This window comes from Capricornis sumatraensis, chromosome 10 (genome assembly GCF_032405125.1).
Source record: "Capricornis sumatraensis isolate serow.1 chromosome 10, serow.2, whole genome shotgun sequence".
Lineage (NCBI taxonomy): Eukaryota > Metazoa > Chordata > Mammalia > Artiodactyla > Bovidae > Capricornis > Capricornis sumatraensis.
In genome coordinates this window covers 62,308,321-62,330,573 of record NC_091078.1, presented here as the reverse complement: position 1 = coordinate 62,330,573, position 22,253 = coordinate 62,308,321, and the positions used below count along the sequence as shown (strand labels likewise).

At 43.8% G+C, this 22,253-nt stretch overlaps 2 protein-coding genes across 2 annotated transcripts; both read left to right on the top strand.

Annotated features, from left to right (window-relative positions):
- Positions 1 to 3,192: 3,192 nt before the first annotated feature.
- On the top strand, positions 3,193 to 11,242 carry BRK1 (BRICK1 subunit of SCAR/WAVE actin nucleating complex). Its single transcript, XM_068982477.1, has 3 exons — positions 3,193 to 3,314; positions 9,498 to 9,580; positions 9,852 to 11,242. The coding sequence occupies exons 1-3, from the start codon at positions 3,197 to 3,199 to the stop codon at positions 9,876 to 9,878; spliced, it is 228 nt and encodes a 75-aa protein (XP_068838578.1). The 5' UTR covers positions 3,193 to 3,196; the 3' UTR covers positions 9,879 to 11,242.
- Positions 11,243 to 15,447: 4,205 nt separating this feature from the next.
- VHL (von Hippel-Lindau tumor suppressor) lies at positions 15,448 to 22,028 on the top strand. The gene is made up of 3 exons (XM_068982327.1): positions 15,448 to 15,735; positions 18,085 to 18,207; positions 19,974 to 22,028. The coding sequence occupies exons 1-3, from the start codon at positions 15,471 to 15,473 to the stop codon at positions 20,165 to 20,167; spliced, it is 582 nt and encodes a 193-aa protein (XP_068838428.1). The 5' UTR covers positions 15,448 to 15,470; the 3' UTR covers positions 20,168 to 22,028.
- Positions 22,029 to 22,253: the final 225 nt, after the last annotated feature.

Here is a 22,253-nt window from a genome sequence, read left to right as displayed (position 1 = left end):
CAAAGGTAGCAGCAAATGGGATCCCATCCCACCCAGTAATGGCCCAGGAGAACTTTGACACCCTCACCATAGTTTGTGAGACAGTGAAGTTTTGTTTTGAAAAGAGAATTGTTGGTGACATTTGAAACAGAAGACCTGCCCCTGACAGTGGTTAGTAGAAAGATTTGATTTCCTCCAGCTGGGAATGTTTCTCCTGAGGTATGCAAGCTTTTGTGCATACTGTGTTCAAATATCTGGACTGCCTTAGGGTGAGAAAGTGACAACCAAGGGATAGTTATCTGTTCGAAACAGCCTGTGAAAGGCTTCTGGTACTTGATATTCTGACCCTAAGAGCACACATCCAGGATCAGGGCTGCTCTGGTACCCCATCAAGGCAAGGTGGGGGTGGAGAGTGTTAACTCTGAATATATGATACGGAAAAAAAAAAATCCAGGAGCCCTTCTTCCTTGTCTCTTGGGAGGAAATAGGGCCAGAGGGAAAAGACATTATCAAATGTCCAGCCGAAATACTCAGCAGAACCAACATGGGGTGAAAGAGGGAGTCTGACCCCAGGTCCCTTACACCACTTTTACATAAGGATCAAATAAAGCTAGTTCACCACTCACTCCTACCAGCCACGAGTCTCCATCATCCACTTAAGGAGGATTTGAACCTAGTCTGTTCAAGCTGCTCTTAAGAGCTCCCAGGTAGGGAACACCTGCTTCTAGCCCCAAAGATTTTCCCTTCATACCCTTCCTCCCATGTCAAGAAACTTGGTCCCTTCATTTCCGCACCTGGGAACGGGGAAGACAGCGTCAAAGTGCAGCTGAGGTCCTTATGAACTGGGATCCCAAGGGGCTGGAGCTGCCCTGAGAGGAGCAGGCTCCCCCTCCCAGTCAAAAGAGGGGCTTGTCCCCCGGGGATCCCTACCCCGGGGCAGAGGCCAGATGGATCTGGCCGAGGTGGAGGTGGTGGTGGGAGCCCGGGCCCGGTCCCACCATCCGGGCCGTGGTCTCACCTGCTGAACTCCGCGGGCCTCACGCTCCAGAGTGGCGGCGGCTGTTCCCTGGCCGCATCTTTTCTCCACCGGGTGCTTGGCAACAACCTTTGTGACCCAGAACCGTGGCGGCGGGGTGACGGTGGGGGGGCGGGGGGGGGCGGGGAGCTGGGAGAGCCCGAACCGCGGAAGGGGCGCGGTGAGGGGGGTATCGAAGCGCCTCGCTCGGAGTTCCCATCTCACTGGAACACCTGGTCCGGGATTCAGCCTTCAGGAGTGCGGAACCGAATTCTGTTCCCCTCCACCTCTTCCCCACCTCGCCACAGCGATGTGCCTTTGATCTATCTGGTCAGAGAGGACTACGGAGCCCATTTCAAAGACTGGCCAGGAACCTGCCTGCATAAATGTCAGGGGAGGGGGGAGCTGTGGTTAGTATTAAAAGGTTAGCGCTACCCTTTAAACGCTGCTCTGAGTTACCCCGAGTTCTGAAGGCTTTTGTGGCTGCATTGACTAATCCCAGTGCAAGGACCCAGACAGGTGCCCCCCTGTCAAGATGGAGAAAAATACATCTCTCCTTGACTTCCCAACCAAAAACTTTGCTTTCTGTTAAACTTCAAAAAGGAAGATTCTCCTCAGTTCAGTTCAGTTGCTCAGTCGTGTCCGACTCTTTGCGACCCCATGAATCGCAGCACGCCAGGCCTCCCTGTCCATCACCATCTCCCGGAGTTCACTCAGACTCACATCCATCGAGTCCGTGATGCCATCCAGCCATCTCATCCTCTGTCATCCCCTTCTCCTCCTGCCCCCCATCCCTCCCAGCATCAGAGTCTTTTCCAGTGAGTCAGCTCTAAACTGACACTTTCATCTTAGTAAGAGAGTGATTTGGCTACTTTTTAACTTCATTGCAAACAATTACTCTTTAAGGCTGGGGGAAGGGAGGTCTACCCAGTTGACTCCTATATCCACAGTGCCTGACTATCAGTGCCTGGCAGGGGGCAGTATTTGTAGGAAGAATTAACTAATGGCCCACCTGCCTTCCCTTATCCAGAAACCACCCATGCACTTTGTGAACCCACGAACACAGCGCAAACAGCTGTCGGGTTTGTGTGACCCTAGGTGAAGCTGAAGGGGAGAGACTGGGCATCTTCGGGATGGGGTCAGGCTGAGATCCTGGTTTGGAAGACCAAATAGTCTTGAGGGACTTGTCAAAGATTGTCAGATGCCCACTATGTGTATGTGTGTCCCTGTGGAAGGAGAGAGAAGTGGAGAGAATTGGAGAAGGTTGGTGGCAGAGAGGGGAAAGGGACAGAGAATGATGAATCTTGGAAGAGACAAAATATTTTAACTACCACTTTTTACCCCAGTAAGTTTATTTTCCTCTTGAATAATTTTGCATAGTTGCAATTTTTTTTTAAAAAGTGTATTTTGTTTTCCGTTTCAATTTATCATCTGTTATGCTACCATAGTATTTTTCCTGATTAGCATTTAAATGACTGCATAATACTGCTCTGAGTGGCTATACCAATGTTTAGCCATTCCCCAACTGTTGAGATTTTTAAAAAACAGATTATCTCAAAGAACACCTCTGCGCTGAAAGTGTTTTTTCAATAATTTTGTTAAATATTTCAAAAACTTTGAAAATGTGTACAGCTCTTGCTTTCAATTTACAGATTTCCTTCTGAAGAGACTGTCAGTTAACACTGTGATCAGCTAATTTCGACGTTTACCGATTTCCCCTCAGCCTCTTCATAACTGAAAAAAAAAACATTTTGTTCATTTGATAATTGCGAAGTGGTACATCATGTTCTGTTGTTTAAAGGCATTTTAAAAATGATTTGTATTTAATGTGGTTTAATTGGCTATGCCCAGCTTGGTTTGGATATAGCTCGCAAGCTTACTTTGGAGCACTTGAGAGAAGGGGTGAATGCGGCCACATGCGCCCCCACCCCCCGCAACGACCATAACTGCCAGAGACGGAGGTGGGTAATTGAGGGGATCTTTGCGTCTGCGCACCGTATTTTCCTTGTCGGCTTGGGGCGGGTCTGTTCAGGGGCGTGGGAGCAAAGCGAAGACGCCACCGAGGACTTGACAATGCGCAGGCGCGCCACAAGGCCCTTGGATTCGTGGGTACCCAAGCAAGGGTGGGGAGAGCGGCGCAGGCGCCCTGGCGGCCTGGAGGGTCGAGGCGCCTGCGCAGTCGCGCCTCCTCAGGCAGCAGCCATGGCGGGACAAGAGGATCCGGTGCAGCGGGAGATTCACCAGGACTGGGCGAACCGGGAGTACATTGAGGTCATCACCAGCAGCATCAAGAAAATCGCAGACTTTCTCAACTCATTCGGTCAGCGGGCGAGCAGGGGGAGGCTGGGAAGAGGGAAGCCCGCTGAGGGCGCTGAGAAGCTTTGAAGGGGAGTCTTGAGTGCCCTAGGCTCCTGCTGATGTTCGCTTCCTCCTTCAGGCCGCACCTTCTCCCTCTCGCCCTGACCCCGGGCTCCACTGGACAGTCCCTGAGGGGTCATCCTGCCCGAGACTGAGCTCATCGGCAGCTTTGCCTTTACCCCGGATCCATTATCGAGTCTTTCTTTCCTTTTCCCGGACACGTCCTGGCAACCCGTCCTTCGTCTGCGCCTTTTCTTCTCTTCAGTCGCCTCCCTTCCTCCTCTGTGCTTCGTTTCCAGTTCCCACTTGGCTCTCAGAACGCAACATGATCTTGTCACTGCCCTGTAAAGACTCTAGAGGTTTCCCATCTCCTTTCGGGTCGAGCCTTCTAGTCGCCCCTCCGGCCCCTCCTGTCAGTCCCTTCTTGTCCTGTGCTGAGCGGGAGCAGATGAGGGCAAAGTAAGGTCCACATCTTGTCACGCTATGGACATCTCTGTGTTGCTAGTATGAAACCAACAGTGGGTGTTCTGCTTCTAGCAAAATCTTTCCTAGGCATTAGCCTACTCGTGACAGTCTCAAATTCTTTCCGCTTTGTCCCACATCCTTCTGGACAGCAAGACCGTAGCAGAGACCCCTACCTCCTGTTCTCCAAGTGTTTCTTTGACAGAACTGAGCACTCGGTAGACTTTCTATGTCATCATAAGGAGTGGGAATGACATTTTTCCAGCTGGTGTGCTTCTGGTCCATTCTCTCAGCAGTGTTAAATGGTTAAGATTAAGGAGGGGTCAGTGATGTATAAGAAAAGATTTCAAAAGGAATTGTTTTCTAGCTGGAGAACTTGACACATCCTAAGGAGTCTAAGGACAGAGCAAAAGTTTGATCAGAAGGCATCCGCAAGGGAAACTGTCTTGAGTACAAGGCTGTCTCAGGCTCGGTGGGGGAAAAAGCATCATTTTCCTGCCTTTAAAGAATTTCTGTCTTGAAGATGAAATAATGACAGCTTCAGAACAAAGCAGAATATTGTTTATGTTTTAATATATTTACATACAAGATGCCTTGGTGTGGTGGATTTCCTCACTCAGGGAGTGGGAGTGATATCAGTATTAATGAGAGACAAGAATAGGATAAAGTTTGTATCAGTGACACAGATTCACACGTATAACTTAACTGTAGTGGTTGTAATAGGAAATGATAGTCAAGAAATCATAGAGCCCATGTAGCCTGAAATTATTTTTTAAAGTTCCATGCAGACTCTTCCAGTGTTAGTTCTCCTGATTGTCTCTTGTGGTTCCCTAGAGAGCTGAACTGTTACGGGGGTTCTTTAAGGCACTTTATACTCATAATTTTTCCTTAGAGGAAGGACCAGATAAAACAAAATATTCCATGCACAGGGAGGGATAGAGTGATGACATAATGGCATCTTTGAAACTTTGGCTTAGACTGGAGAGGCAGTGGACGTGGTTGGACAAATAACTGACAAAGAATTTTTACTTTTTAAAAGATATTTATTTATTTGGCTGTGCTGTTCGACCTTTGTTGAGGCAACTGGGATCTTTAGTTGTGGCATGTGGGGTCTAGTTCCCTGACCAGGGATTGAACCTGGGCTCCTTGCATTGGGAGTACAGAGTCTTAGCCGTCGGACCACCAGGGAAGTCCTGAGAGCCTTTACTTTTAAAACCAGAAGTAAAAGACTTCGTTTATATGGTAGGAGTTAATATCTGATCCGTAGACACAGAATATCCTAACAGAGTATTAAGAATATCAATTCAGTAAATCAAGCATCTAAAGTAAGTTAAACTGGGGCTGTTTTTCATAATTAAAAGTGACCTAGTGTCTCAGTTCCCCCAGTTTGTATGTAGATAACGTAATAACTTTGTTTCTGAGCATTTAATCATATTAATCCACCCGCAATGCAGGAGACCCCGGTTTGATTCCTGGGTTGGGAAGATTCCCCTGGAGAATGGATAGGCTGCCCACTCCAGTATTTTTGGGCTTTGCTGGTGGCTCAGTTGGTAAAGAATGCACCTGCAATGTGGGAGACCCCAGTTCGATTCCTGGGTTGGGAAGAGCCTCTGGAGAAGGGAATGGCTACACCCACTCCAGTATTCTTGCCTGGAGAATTCCATGGACAGAGGAGCCTGGCAAGCTACATACAGTCTATGGGGTTGCAAACAGTTGGACACGAATGAGCGACTTTCACTTTCAATCATATTAATAAACATATAATAAACATGCATTCATCTCTGACATAAAATTTTTGGCATGTTACTGTAGTTTTAGTTGGTGAGTCTTGGAATTAACCAAAAATTGAAGCATTTGAGCTTAGAGTTTGTGGAGGAGAATGTCTATTTTCTTGCTATATAAGCAAGGAAATACATGCTGCTGTGAGATTTTATCAAATACATGTGAGTTACATTTTATCAGACAGAAAACAAAGACTTTTCTCTCTCTCTCTTTTTTTAGTTTCCAGCAAGTCCTAGACTAAGGAAAATAGACACACAGGATTCCAATCTTTCAGGAGCTGGAAGAAATGGCTTCCCTGGGCTTTGGCCATTGTTTTCCTTTAAGGTGGGGGTAATGGCCTAACATTAGTAATTACTAGGTGATTTTTGAAGATATTAGAAAGTGGATTTAGCCCTTTTAAAGAAAAGAGAAGTTAATTACAAGTAGGAATAATTAGGAAGCACAATTAAAGGTTAAAGCAATTTGACTTGGCAGTTAGATATACCTGAGGCAAGGTCCCAGAGATTGACGATATCACAATATAAGAGTTTAGACAAAGACCAACAGGCTGAGAAACTGGATAAATCATAAAGAGAGGTGAGTACATTGTCTTGGCATTGGATGACTCAGGATGGATGAGTGTGGGATGTATTTTCCCATTCTAAGCCATTTGCACGACTCCTCCATTCTGATGTGTGCCCGGGGGGCTTGTATCATGTGAGTAATGTGATCTGGTGGCACAGAGGTGTAGCAGGTGTTTCCTTTAAGGGGGCAGCTATAGCTCTTTGAAAATGGCAGCAAACCTACAATTCTCACCCTGACCATAGTAGGCTGTGTAGGCCATGTGCTTTGGAGAGGGAATTGTTTTTCCAGGATGCCTAATGACTGAACAGCTCTACCCTGTGATTCTGGCTGGTGAGAGTAGGGTTTTGATCCATTTGTGGTTTTCTCTTTGAGCATGGGAGGACCACTGGGACCTGAGGACACACGCATCATGATGTACACAAGCATCCTAACACTAGGCCTATTCTGCACTTTGAATGGTGAAGTTTCTAAAAATAGATTGCTACAGATGATAGCTTTTTATTTTTATACCTTTTTTTCCTGACTCTGAAGCTAATACATGCAGAGACATGTAACCAAAAAAATAGAGTGTGCAGCTATTTTTAAATCTTGATTTTCTTAATAGTTAGCCAACAAATATTACTTGCCTGTTGTGACTCCAGTGTCAGATGCTGTGAGAAAGGAATAAATAAGAATAAATGGACAGAGCCGCGTTTAAGAGGTTTCAAATTTTGTTGGAGAAATAAAATCTTCCCTTGTGGCTCAGTCCATAAAGAGTCTGCCTGCAATGCAGGAGACCTGGGTTCGAGCCCTGGGCTGGGGAGATCCCCTGGAGAAGGAAATGGCAACCCATTCCAGTATTCTTGCCTGGAGAATCCACTGGACAGAGGAGCTTGGTAGGCTACAGTCAGTAGGGTTGCAAAGAATCAGACACGACTGAGCGACTAACACTTTCACTTTGGAGAAATAAGATCTTATGAGAAAGACAGTGTTGATTTTTATAGGCTGAAGTTATGTGCAGTAAGAGTTTAAAGAAGTTGTTTGATAACTGGCATTTGTTAGCGGTGGTCATGTATGCACACCATTAAACATCCTGATGAGGACATATGGCATTTTCAGTTACAGTCTGATGATAATGTACATATAAATGCATTGTGGTTTCAAATTTGTCCAGCTGCCAGGTGCTTTCCCAGTATTTTGTTTGAACCAGTATGTATTTAATGGAATCTGAAATACGACTGAAGTTTCTAGAGTTCAACATGTTACATTTTCAGCAGTGCTTATCTGTGCAGGCCAGTAACACAGTGTTGCTCTTGGATTCTGACTCATCACCAGATTGACAGAGCTGGAACAGAACAGCCACCCAGGAAGGAACCCTCCCTCTCACCACCCTACCCCTTCATTTTGGCCATGACTTTTTTTATGGGAAATGACAGATTGTCAGTGATAACATGCATGCTCATTCTGAATAGCCTTTGAGCTTCTAGAAACCAGGCTGAAAAGAGATTAGGTCCTGTTGGGCCTGGGAATTAGAAGCAGCAGCACTTGCAGATTAAACACACACACACACACACAACCCACACCCCTGCCAAGAACATGTATTTGTATGGCTGAGTCCCTTCACTGTTCACAAGAAACTATCACAACATCGTTAATTGGCTTACCCCAATACAGACTGGTTTTGGTGTTTAAAAAAAACAAACCCAATATTTAAAGGAAGAAAGAACAGTGTCCAGGATAGGCAAATCCTTACAGAAGAGGGAGGATTATGTCCACTTGGCAAAGACCTCTCAGAGGTCCACTTTGAACTGACTTGAAGAAGAATGCTGAGACAGGCAGGATGAGTTAAGATTTGGACTTGATGAAATGAAAGTCGAGGCAAGAATCAGGGTGTGGGAGATTTCTTAAATTAGGTGCTGAACTACTTTTGCATAACATCTAGGGAAGAGTTGAAAAGGAGGATTGTGAGCTAAGTGTTAAATCACTAGGTGGGAGACTGTCTTGGAGAACAGATATTTAGAACTTCAGGAGTCAGGATTATTGAGTGATGACTGAACATCAGTGTTGGAGGAGGGTGGGAATAATTAGCGTGCCTGGAATGTTGAGAACAGTTGGAGGAAGAGTGGTCAAGTGATTTCTGTTAGAGAAGTTTTGTAGGGGGAAAGGTATCTTAGGGCAAGTCTAGGTTTCCTTTTGGGCGAGGTAGTAAAAGAGACTGGAAAAGTTAGAGGAAGAAAAGGAACTGTTTGCAGATGGAAGGCAAGCCCCACAGGGTTTTTGATACTCTCCAGGTTTTCTCTTGTTCCAAAAGGCCTGTGCAGGGACTGTTGGGTCATCAAGTGCCCCAAGAGCAGCAGCGTGGCAAGGCCTCCACGAGCTCAGCAACACCACACCTTCTCTCCTTCTAGGGTCTGCTGCTTCCTTGGCCTCTGCTTTTCTTCCCTATTAAGATTATTTTCTTCCTCTTGTCATTTCCCCTCTCTTGGAAACTCTCGGTTTGCCCATTAATCATCAAGTGGCCATCTGCACAGCCTTGGTGTATCAGTTTTTTGTTTTCTATGGCTGCCATAACAGATTACCACAAAGGTAGTGGCGTAAACCACGTACGTTTATCATCTCAAGTCATGTGCATCTGAAGTCCAGCAGTGGTTTGCTGAGCTGAAATCAGTGTCAGCAGATTGCAGAGCCTCAGAGCCTTCAGCTGCCTTCAGCAGCCCAGAGCCTCCCTCCTCAGCTGGAGGCTCTAGGAGAGGAGCTGATTCCTTGCCCATAGCTTGTGGGCAGAACTCATTGTCTTGCAACTGTAAGAATAAGATCCGTATTTCCTTGCTGGTAGTCAACTAAGGACCACGCCCAGCTTCTAAAGGTCACTTGCATCCCTTGGGTCATGGTCTCCTCCTTCCATCTTCAGAGCCTTCAATGACAGGTTGAGTCCCACTCATGTCCCTTGTCCTTCCTCTGCCTTTCTCGTGCCTTTCATGTCTATGTTTATGGACTTGTGATTACATGGGGTCCATCTGGGTAATCCAGAATCTCAAGGTCCTTCACCTCAGCCACATTTGCAAAGTCCCTTTGCCTGTGAGATACGTATTTGTGGGTTCTGGGGATTAAAGTCTGGACATCTTGGCGGGGGGCAGTATTCTCTGCCTGTCACATTTGGTAGGAGGTTAAGCAGATCCTCCCTAAGCAGCTGTGTTCCTAAGATACTTCTCACCTTATCCTCCCACTGCCTTGCTTTGCCCACTCGCTCCCATTTGTGCCTTGCATGATACAGCATTCCTCCTCTTCATCTCAGGGGGCTGGCATGTGTCTGTATCTGGAATGGCATTAATCCTGAACGTCTGTCTTCTTTTACCAGATATGTCTTGTCGCTCAAGACTCGCAACACTAAACGAGAAATTGACAGCTCTTGAACGGAGAATAGAGTACATAGAAGCCAGGGTGAGTATGCCGGGCACTGGGCGTCCTCATGAGGCAGGCGTGGCTCTGTGAGAGAGAATGCACATTCTCACTTGTTGCTGCAAAAACTTGGAAGCAGAAACAGGCTTAAAGAAGTTAAGTACCTTGCTTGAACTTAAACCTGCTTTCTGGGACTCCGAAGCTGTCTCCTTTTTCTACCACTCCCCAACTACCTAAGATATAAACATTTAATAAAATTTTAGACCCTGTTAATGCTTTTGAATTTGTCTAATTGTCAGTTTTCCTTTGACAGGTGACAAAAGGTGAAACCCTCACCTAGGACTGTGCCATGCTGCTGCTGGGAAGTGTGCTCTTACAGCAGGCAGCCTCTCGTGGGAAAGGCCCCAGCAGCCTTCAACTCCTTCCTCTCTCCTTAAAGAACAACAGGGCTTATTCTTGTTTTTCTTTTTTTCAAAAGTGTGGCCTTTGGGCTCTGCTATGCACACCCAGAAGTGTGATGTGGCGTGTGGGGAGGAGTCCGGGGACCTCTTGGAAACATTGTTAGGCATTTTACCTCTTCAGGAACGTTCTGTAGAAGTACATGTCAACACTTTTGAGGCACTGAGAGCCAAAAGCCTGGGACTCTGTCAAGGTCCTCCCCACTTCTCTCTCTCTCTCTCTCTCTCTCTCTCTCTCTCTCTCTCTCTCTCAGTCTTTCCTTATAGCTCTCATTGCCTGTGCATTGTTTCTATAAACAGTCCTTGTCTTCTTCCCACCTTTGGCTGGGGATGGGAAGCAGTCCTGGCTGAGATGCCCTGGTGAGGTGGCTGCCAGAGAATGTTGTTGCTAACCCACCAGTTTCTTGTCCTTTTGGGGAGGTCAAGGCCAGGCCCCCACTTGGCTTGAAAAGGGACATTTTCAGAGTTTTCTGTCTGTCACTTGGGGTTTCTTTACCTCTCATATTTCCCTAATAAACTCCTCAACTTTATCTGTCTGCTGTGATTGTGGTGGGGAGAGGAGCTAGAGACGGGGTGCACCTCTTCCACAGAAATCTGATGTGTGGGATTCTTAATCTAACAAAACTTTCAGATGTAGCCGTTTGATCAAAGCCTAGGTGGCTTGCAAGCTGGAGCCCCCATATTTGGACTTTGAGCTCATTCATCCTGGGAATTCTTTGGTCATTCAGCAGACATTTACCAAGTACTTACTATGTAGGGACTTTATGCTCCAATAAAATATACAGTGTTGAATCAGGTGTGATGCTTACCGTGTATTGAAATAACAGCATCTACACAGTTTAACTATAATCCATGGCAGACTATGAGTTTTATTAGGTACAAGCAAAATGTCTACTTTTAGAAAGGAAGTCATTTAAACAGTCTAAACTTTTCATTCTAGCATCAAAGCCTACTGTAAACTTGTGCCAACCCACTAGGCTTAACCCCCTTTAGGAATTTTCCTTTTAGTCACATAGAAGTTATTTCCCTATTCAGATCTTATTTGCCACTGAAGGTCTAGCTTAAGGCAAACCTCCTCCATAAGGTTTTCCTGTCTCCCTTTTCACTGAGTGCTGCACTGTTGCTTTTTCGCAGTCCCTCCCAGCCTGCCAGGCTAACACCACTTCAGCCCTGAGTTTGATCTTTGACTTAGCGTCTGCATCTTACAGTATATATGAGCACCTTAGTCTTGTATTGTCCAGCTGGGTACTTTGCAGAAGGCAGGCAGTCAGTAAATAGCAGTTGAAAGCTGCAAGCACACATCTGTGCTTAGATCCTTGTTTAGACCTTTGGAAGACCATCTGAAGTAGGACCTTCTTTTAAAAAGGTGATGCTACAATGGAGGCAAGACTGTTGTCCTTTACTTTGGTAGCAGCTGTTTTTGAACATTATTGAGCTCATCTGATATGCTTTTAACAATTGCTTGAGATTGTTATTCCTAATATCTTCCCTGTCCTTTCTGGGATAAAAAAGTTACTATTCCTAAAGTTCAGGTTTTAGATTATCTGGTGCTCTGCAGTCAGTTTAACAGATACTTATTTAATTCCTACTATATTCAGTGACTATAATGAGATAGTAATAGAGGCAAAAATGATGGTAATCTTCCTTAGATGACATGTGAAAATGATAATTTTTTATGGTGCTATAGACATTCTTTAATGATATTAAAGTAATATTTCTAAAATAGTGCCCTAAATAATATGATGTTGCTAATGGTAAGCTACTGGTTGTAGGGAAAACAACTGGTATGGGAACCAGTGAGCCCAGCCTCCTCTAGTAGAGGTAACTGCTCCATCTTACCTGATCCTTTGAGGTGTCAGAGTGCTTTCCTGTGTAATCACACCCTTTATATATTGAGCCTCAGCTCACCCAGGGATATATAATTAGCATTATCTATAATTTATTGAGTACTACCATGTGTTAGATGTGCTAAGTGCTATGTGTACTTTGTCTTTAATCCTCAAGCCCTAACAAGTAGGCTTTCTTCATGAAAATTTTTTTTTAAGATTTTTTTTTTAATGTGGACCATTTTTTAAGTCTCTATTGAATATGTTAAAATACTGCTTCTATTTTATGTTTTGGTTTTTTGGCTGTAAGGCTTGTGGGATCTAAGCTTCCCTGCCTGGGATCAAACCTGCAACCCCTGCACTAGAAGGCAAAGTCTTAACCCCTGGACTACCAGGGGGGTCCCTCCATGCACTTCTTTAGAGAGGCTAAAACTTGTGCCAAGTCATACAGAGTAAGTAAAGGTGCTAGAATATGGACCTAGACGTATCTGTCTCAGATTCTACTTGTGAATGTGGTAAATCTAAAACCAGATCTAAAACTTACTTTCTCGTTCCTAGTTCATTTCTGTTAAATAATTTTTAAGCTGCTACGCACCCATGTTAGTTTTACCTGCCTTTTCACTGTCCTTCCTTTGGTAAAGAAGACTTCATGGGTTTTCCTGGCTCTGTCTAGCAAATGCTGCTCACATTGATGTCTATATTGTTTCAGTTCTTCCAGCTTCCTTTCTCTGAAGGCTTGTGTCTTGTCTTTTCCGGAAGTCTTGCCTAAGGAATTTTATCAACTCTGACACTTTCCCTAGCTATCTGTGGGTTTCCTTCTGAAAGACCGTATTTGGTCAGGCTCCAGAAATTGGGATATTATTCTCAGGTTATACACATCTTTGCACATAGGTCATTTCAGCCCATAAATAGTGTTACCCTAAACCACCATTTATTTTGTCCCCAATGTGTCCCTTCAACTTAACATAGAGTTCTGATACATTTTACTCTCACTGATGATGATAAAGTTATGGTTTGCATTTTAACACTTAAGTCACTCAGGTCTTTAAACATAAAATGTTTTATCCTTTTATAACAAAATTAAGATGTTGATAGGCTAGCTGCTTTGATTTGACAGGAGTTCAGAGAGGTTAAATGTTAATATTGTACCCAGCTTTTCTGAATCAAGATTGTTCTCAGTCATCTCATCATCATGAACAAAATTGTTCTGGATAAAAGAACTATCAAAACTCAACAGCTAAGAAAACAAGCTAATAAGGAAATGGACAAAAGATTTGAACTGATAACTTCAAAGACAAAAGGATGACAAGGTCATGAAAGATCTTCAACATTGTTAGTCATTGGGAAAATATAAATTGAAGCCTCAGCCAGATACCACCATATGAACTCTGTCAGAATGGCTGATAAGATTTTTCAAAATGCACAAAATCCTGATAATAGTGCAGGCAAAGATGTGGAGCGACTGGAACACTCATACATTGCTGGTAGGAATGCAAAATTATATAACCCACTGTGGGAAAACAGTTGAACAGTTTCTCACGAAGTTAAGCATGCATTGACTGTGTCTCAGGAGTCTCATCTGTAGATGATTCTCACCTAAGAGAAGTGAAAACTTAACGGACACACACATAAAACCTGTATGCAAATGCTTATAGCTTTATTCATGATTGCTCAGTGTCCCTTACCTGGTGAGTGTATTGTGGAGTACCACTTGGCGATGGAAAGGAATAAACTTGATAGGTTGTACAATATTGATGAATCTCAAGCATACTAAGTGAAAAGCCAGGCTCAGAATTCTACATGCTGTGTGGCCCATTATATGACAGTCTGGAAAATTATAGAGATGGAAGAAAGATAAGACTTAAGCCTGGGGGTAGGGTTTGATTACACTCATTTTTTGGGGGTGGGAGAGGGTGGATTATTCTGTACTTTGATTGTCCTGATGGTTACATGACTATCTGTTTTATCAAAACACAGCTCTATACACCAAAAAGAGTGTACTCTACCATATGGAAATTTAAAATAAATTTAGGGGGGAAAAAAATAGCCTGGTTAGACACATCAAACTCATGGTAGCTATTGCCTCTGATGAAGGAGGGGAAACAGGGTGGAACTTAAAGGAATTTTGGCCTTATCATTTATGTTGTCTTAACTTTAAAAAGTAAATACGACAATGTACTGTTAATTTTATATGGTGAGATTATCAGTGTTTGGTTTATTACTCTATACTTTTTAATTGGTCAATTATTGTTTAGTTGCTAAGTTGTATCCAACTTTTTTGGGGACCCCATGGACAATATAGCCCAACAGCCTCCTCTGTCCATGGAATTTCCCAGGCAAAAATACTGGAATGGGTTGCCATTTCCATCTCCAGGAGATCTTCCCAACCCAAGGATCAAACCTGTATCTTCTGCTTGGCAGGTGGATTCTTTAATTCTGCCACCAGGGAAGCAAAAACAAGGCAAAATATATATTAAAAAAATTTTGAAAAGGCTGAGAAGTAGAAGAAAAAAAATCACTAGTTGTTTTGAAAAACGGGTACGTTTTCTTTTTCTCTGTTTGGCATAGTGTAAAATGTACTCCAAGAACAACATAGCCTGTTGCTTGGACTTAGAATACCCCAAATACCTTTTCTTTCCTCTTAAATATGTAAACGTTTGCAATGATACAATGTCAGTGTTAAGGTCTGTGTTTGTTTAATAACTTGTTTTAACTTATTTCCTCTGTATTCTTTTATGGTAAATGATAAAGAATTTCCATTGATGGTGGTGATATAAAATTTCCTCTCAGATGTGTTCAATTGGGTATGCCTAGAAAAACTTCTGGAGAAGGCAATGACACCCCACTCCAGTACTCTTGCCTGGAAAATCCTATGGATGGAGGAGCCTGGTAGGCTGCAGTCCACGGGGTCGCTGAGTCAGACACGACTGAGAAACTTCACTTTGACTTTTCACTTTCATGCATTGGAGAAGGAAATGGCAACCCACTCCAGTATTCTTGCCTAGAGAATCCCAGGGACGGGGGAGCCTGGTGGGCTGCCGTCTATGGGGTCGCACAGAGTCGGACACGACCGAAGCGACTTAGCAGAAGCAGCAGAAAAACTTTGAAAGGAAATACAAAAAGCTGATGATACTTATTGCCTCCAGGGATTCTTTTGAGGTGGTTGGGGGAACTAGGATGAAAGGGAAAATTTCACTTTATCCTACTTTCTGTACAAGACTCAAATTTTGTGATCCAAAATGGAGACAAAACAACTTGATTAATAAAATTAGTAAATAAATAGCGCAGATGATAGGGAGAATATGGCAAAAACCATGACGGTCTTAAGGCAATGAATGAAGCTAAAGAAATGCTGTGTGAAAAACCTATGGGAGGCACAAGAATCTAATGCTCAGAGGAAACCCTGGGGCAAAATGGCCTAGCGCTACCCTCCACCTCAGAAGGACAGTCTAGTCCCCTAAGGTTAGGTGATACATCTGCGCATGCGCACCGCCTCTAGCCGGCCGTCTTCAGGGTGTAATCCATCCTCCACCGGGAGCGCGCGAAAGCCGCACGTACGCCTGCGCGGGGACGCGCACGCACCTCCCGCCCCGCCCCGCGCAGCCGGCGAATCCCGCGAGGCCCGGGTAGTCTAGGCTCTCGGAGGTAATGCCCCGGAAGGCGGGGGACGCGGAAGAGGCTGAGGCTGGCTCCGAGGGGGCCAGTGCAGAGAAACCCGGCGCCGAGCGGGAGATGGAGGCCGGGCGGCTGCGGCCGGTGCTGCGTTCCGTGAACACGCGCGAGCCGTCCCAGGTCATCTTCTGCAACCGCAGCCCGCGCGTGGTGCTGCCCGTGTGGCTCAACTTCGATGGCGAGCCCCAGCCTTACCCGACGCTGCCCCCAGGCACGGGTCGCCGCATCCACAGCTACCGAGGTAGGCGGGCCGGGGTCGCCCTGTCGCGCCCGGCCGCGCCGCCCCCTTGAGCTGAGCGCAGCGATCCGCGCTCTAGGCCTGAGATTCACGGTGACGGTGGCGCGGTCTCACCGAATCCCCGCCCCATTCGAGGGAGGCAGCTGCTGTTGTCATTTTTAGTCCCATTTTACACTCGAGGAACTGAGGCCCCAAGAGAGGTTGTGACAGATTCAAGTTGACGCAACTAGTAAGTGCCAGAGTATCTTTCTGAGAATGAGTAATTTGCACTTGAAGATCAACCCCACGTGTATTCCATCCCTCACGCCCATTTGTTCAGTTTGTGATTAGGAGAATCCCACATTCTCCGGTCCGCACCGGGTCCCTGCCTTCATGGAGAAGTGTCTCTTCTGCCCATTAGAAGAGACAAATGCATAAATAGATAAGAACAAGCCAGTGTCATAATTGCTGCAGTAGGAACGGAGCACAGCATTGCACCTGCTCAGTGAAAGAGAAGGGGGTGTACTTTCAGTTAGGGAAGCTTCCCAGAAAAGAAGGAGAATCCTGGAAGATGCATGGAATCTGACCAACCCAAGAGAAGTTGAGAGCTGTAAACAGACAGAACCGCATGGCCTGACACCCGGAACCGGGGAGAGGGTATGGAATGGGAGAGGAAGTCTGAAAGATGATTTTACCCCTAGGAAAATGGGGGCCATTGGAGATTATTAAAGGACTATTAAATGCCATGTCAATGGCATTGCCTGATTTAATACTAAAAAGATTCCCCAGGATGCAAGGTGATTTGGAAGGGGAAGACTACTGGTAAGAGTTAGAAAACTAAAAAAAAAAAAAGAGTTAGAAAACTGTTGTAATAACCCAGGCTGGAGATGTCTAGGCCTTACTGCCTAAGGAGGCAGTAATCTTCCCTTGGTTTTCAAAATGAAGTTAACGCTTACTAAAAATTCACTATCTTTCTCAGAGGATCTTGATGAATCTTTTTTCCATGAGGGGAGCATAGTCAGTGATGCTCTTCAAACTTTTACACCAAATTTCTTCTAATACTAAATGAGGAATGGGAATTCTTTGGGCTTCCCTGTGGTTCAGAAGGTAAAGAATCAGCCTGCAATGAGGGAGACCTGGGTTCAATCCCTGGCTTGGGGAGATCCCCTGGAGGAGGATAGGGCAACCCACTCCAGTATTCTTACCTGAATAATACCCATGAACAGAGGAGCCTGGCGGGCTGCAGTCCATGGGGTGTCAGAGTCAGGCATGACTGGGCGACTAAGCATGCACCAATGTTTAGGACTCAGCGGTTTCTCTGCTGGCCCTGGTTGGATCCTGGTGGGGGAACTAAGATCCTTGGAGGCCACGTAGTATCCTAGGAAAAAAAATAATTTTTTTTTTTTTTTAATGAGGAAGAAGTCAATTCTTCCAGACATCCACATTTACTAAATGCAGTCTTATATCCGGGAAATTGTGTGACTTTTGTATTCTCTAAAATTTATCTGTGCCTGATTTAATGCAAACATTAAAGCAATTACTTACCTCCTGAATGTACTTAATGTTCCTAAATTATACACTTAAAAAATGGTTAAAAAGCCCATTTTATGTTATATATATTTTGCCACAATAAAAAAACATTACTTCTCACTTGACATTTCTTAAATTTTGCCTCCAAATCGTCAAGTAAACATATGCCCAGGATTTCATGCTGTTTTTATTCTGAAACAGCCTCCTTCCTTCCTTGAACAGAATCTTAGGCCTGGGATTTTTTGTCTCCTTCCAATTGTCCCCCCACCTCTTTTTTTTTTGCATAAGATATATTTATTTCTTAAATCCATTTTTTAATTTGCATGCAGTAAAATACACAGATCCTAGCATTTAATAGGTTTTGACAATACCTAGATCAAGTTATAGATTAGAATATTTCCATTATCACAGAAAGTTCTTTCTTGCCCCTTTCTACTCTTCTGATTTTTCACATCCTTGATTAGTTTCATCTCTTCATACAGAATGTACCCTTCTCTGTCTGGCTTTTTTCTCTCAGTGTGATGTTTTTGTACCTTGTTGTTTTTGAGAAGCACAGATCTGAGGAGTTGGTGACCTCTCTCCTCTTAGTTTGCACCATTGGATGTGATTTCCAGTTCAAATACTTTGCTTTTGCACCAAGGTAGCAGAAAGGGCCTTCATTTTGGAACCTGGTATAGTTGCTCTTCTGTCTACTGTCTCCATTGCCTTTTGTGAGGATTCAATAGAATGACATTATTGGGAGGGCTTTGTATGGTATTCAAGCATAACGAGAGGCAAGTATTTCAGTCTGGGGAGATGAAGGCAGTAGATATGTGACTACTTAACCTCTGCTTGTCTTAACAGGTCACCTTTGGCTCTTCCGAGATGCTGGGACATCTGATGGGCTTCTAGTTAACCAAACTGAGCTGTTTGTGCCATCTCTCAATGTTGATGGGCAGCCTGTTTTTGCCAACATCACACTGCCAGGTATACCGATGTTCCATCTTACTTTTTAAAAAGATAGGCTGTTGTGCTAAGTAGAGGATAGGCCCTTGAAGGAGCTCAGTCCTTAGTGATTTTTGCCTGATGCTGGGCAAGGTATCCAACTTTTCTGTGTCCTGTTCTCCACCATAAATAAAATGTAAGAAATTTACTGGTATTCTCTATGTTAAACAAAGATGTTGTGGTGTCTCAGAAGCTCTTTGGGCTTGTCAGGAGTGGGCTATATTAAAATAACTGATTGTAGAATTATGAGTGCATTTTGTTTCTGTGGCCTTGGAGTAGAATTATGCTCTGGAATCTCAGGAGAAAAAATGTGTAGAGAGTGAGATATCATGGCTTATTTATGACTTCTGGTGTTGTATCTTTTAATGTAATTTAATCCAGTCAAGCTTACTGTGCCAGTCTGGGGTTTAAAAAAAAAAAAACCTCAACAAATTGAACATTAGCTTCATAGCTTACTACTTGTTTAAAACTCAAGTGATTTTATTAGGTTGAACCCTAAGAAACTGATCTTTTGGTTTAAAAAAAAAACCTAAATATCTGTGGCTTCATAAGGTTCAAACTAGTATGTGTATATAGATTTTGTTTTAAGGCAGTGGATATACAGAAGTGAACACTGGTAAGTTAAAATGTAGGAAATTTTGCCTTATAGGAGACCTTTAAAGAGTAAGTTCCCCAGTGAGTTAAAAATAGGATTTGAGGAAATCCGTGACAGTCAGCTGGAATCCCCAAAAGGCTATAGACAGAAGGAGGTTTCAATAAGCAAAGGCTGAGACCTGCCTCAGGAGGAACAGAGTAGTCAGCAGCTGGGCTGACTTCCTAATATGTGGGACCCAGTGCAAAATGAAGATGTGGGACCTTTTGTCCAAAAATCAGGAAAACTACCATTTAAAATACTAAAATATTTTCCCTTTCTTCTGTGTCTCTCTCACAACTTGTTACGGTGATTTTTCTGTTTGCTACTTAATGCTATTTTAGGAAAAGTTAAAATTTTTTAATTACTAAAAAAAAATAGGATTTGAAGGACTTCCCTGGAGGTCTAGTGGTTAGGACTCCGTGCTTCCACTGCAGAGAGCACGGGTTCGATCCCTGATCAGGGAAACTTAAGATCCTACAAGCTGTGAGGTGTGACAAAGAAAAGCAAAAACATAGGATTTGAGTTCCCCCCAAATTCCAGTTATATGCTGTTTTGGGTATCTTTTGCTGTGTGACAGCTACCCGTAACCCAAAAACAGCCATTTTATTTGTTCATAATTCTACAGGTAGGGCTGAGTTCAACTCAGGGGTTATTCTACTCTCTGGTGGTCACTGGTGTGGCTGCTTTCTGCTGGCAGGTTGGCTGAGGGCTGGGCCTCTCTCCCATGTTGTCTCAGTGCCTGGCCCTTTTCGTGTGGTCTCTCTTGCTGCATAACTCAGAGCTCCTGAGGGCGTAAGAGCTATCGTTGCCAGAGCTTCTTAAGGCTGAAGCCCAGAATCAGCACAGCGTCACTTTGCCCGCATTCACTTAATTAAAGCACACCATAGGCTAAGCCCAGTCTCAAGGGAAGTTCCTCCACAGGGCCATGAATACTATGAGATGTCTATTAGAGCCATCACGTTAACACTCTGCCACAACCCACGTACTCACTTTTTTTGTCCAACGTGAGGTCCAGCTGTCAAAAATGTTTAACGGCCTCAGTTGGCCAAGCCTCGTGAGCGCTCAGTCCCCAGGCCTGAGTCTGCTGCTGAGAGTTGGTTTTCTGCCCTTACAGTGTACACCCTGAAAGAGCGGTGCCTCCAAGTTGTGCGAAGCCTGGTCAAGCCTGAGGATTACAGGAGACTGGACATTGCGCGATCCCTCTACGAAGATCTGGAAGACCACCCCAATGTGCGGAAGGACCTGGTGCGGCTGACGCAGGAGCATATTGAGAACCAGCGGATGGCAGGGGAGATTGAAGATGTGTAGCTCCAAGTCACACTCCTGGGTCTCAGCTTTTGACGGTCCTGACAAGGCTTGATCTAGAGCTAGGACTGGTCACCTTTTCTCAGCTTCAAGGTGTCTCATTCTTGGAGTGAAAATGCTCCATTGCTTAAAACAAAGTTAACTGACCTCACTACAAGGCATTGTGATGTCTAAGGGCAACTATCACAAAATGTAATAATTATGCCTGCCTCTTGTAGAAATATTTATGAAGGAAAAGTAGTTGCGTCTTTGCTTCCTAGTGAGTGAGGAAAGTTTCTGTGTAAGGACTTTTGTGGAAGTAATTACAGCGAAAATTGTCGCTTATTCTCGAGTTGGAAGGAAGCAGTGGCGCCTGCTTTTCATTGTCGTGTTGTGGTTGGTGGTGTGCCGGCCCCCTGCTCTGAGAGACAGAAAGTCCTTGGGGCAGGGGAAAATCTGTCTGCTCTTTGAGACCCTAGTGCCTCGCACATTATGAGCCTTCCATCTGTGTTAGTTGAATGAACAAACCAGTGGGTCCTTTGGTAGAAAGGTTTTGTTTTAGAGGTTTTGACCCCTTTTTTTTTTGAGGGGGAGTGATAGTGGGGACCTTAAAGTATATATAGTAAGCAGATATTTAAAAGGGAATCATTTTTATAGAAAGCAATTTTTTTATAATTTTCTAAATTTTGACTTTTCTTAGTCCATTGTTGTCACAGGGCTGTTTTACTTCTGTTTCTAAGCCAGGATTAGCTTTCTACAGTTCTTGTGGTGATAGCTTTTTGAAACTTGCTATCGGCACAGGAGATAGGAGAAAGTAGCCATTACCTTGTTTAATCATAGTATTAAAGAGCTACTCCTGTACTATAAATAGGTTTTTGCCAAGTGTGGGTATTTCTGTTTCTTTTTGTAAATCTGTGACATTTCTGTTTAATTCAGCAGTTTTTCATCAGGCAGGATCTGGTGACACTTTGCACCTGGCTAGAGGAGAAGACGAAGAAGCCCTCTAGCCTCTGGAATGTTACAGCTAACACACTGTGGATTTAGAGAATAGCCTGGAATGTTTTATAGTTTTGTACATGCCCAGATCCTTTCCTATAGGCTGGACTTAAATTCATTAATTTGAATTCAGTACTTCTATCAGGCATCCTTTTTTGGTAGCTAATTGTTTAAAAAAAAAAAAAGGATCCTCCTCAATAGAGAAAACTTTGGAAGAAACAGAAAAATAAAAGGAAGAAAAGATCCAGGTAGATACATTGCTTAAATACAACCACTAACTTAACATTTTGAACTTTCAGCCTTTTCTTGGCTTGGTTTTACATAGTTGAGATCATACTGAATATACAGTTTTATATTCTACTTTCTCATTTAACTTTATAACTTAAAATATTTTTCCATGGTGTTATAAGCACTTCATACTCATGAGTGCAGCCTTCCTTTTATAAATAATGTGGGACTATTTCTTGCCATCCTTATTAAATCCTTCTGCTAACCTTTGAGCACATTTCCTGTGCTCTGATATCAGAGTGAAGTGAATGAATCAAATGCCTTACAGTTTTTCCACCTAATCATAGTCTCCTCTTTCAACATTCAACAAATAAGGGGCTTTTGTTTTTTAATCTGTTGTGTTATTCATTCAGTGACACACCTCTAATTTTTTATCTAATTTTTGTTGTTGTTGAATTGTTGGGTAGAGAAGAAAATATGCTGGTATAGAAGGCAGCCATATGATTTCAAAAGTAGGATAGTATGAGAGATTTAAGGAAGTCTGTTGGTGCTGGATTAGTTCAATGTTGGTTTTATTATTTTTTTAACCTGCCGTTGTGTCAAAATGTTCCTGTTAAAACTTGCAGCTTGAGTACTGTTTTTGTGTTGTCCAAAGAAAATCGAAAACCTGTAGCATGTATGTACTCATTTGAAATCTTATGAATGTATTAAATGTATTGCTCTTGAGAGATTGTGATCTTACCTGTTTTCAGGTTTTTTTTTTTTTTTTTTAAAGCTTCTTTTGGATACAGTAAGTGGTGCTGAGTAAAGGAAATAGGTAAGATGTCATTTGCCAAGTTCTTCTGTCTTGGAGAGGTATGAAGACTTTAATGGCCTTGGGGAGAGG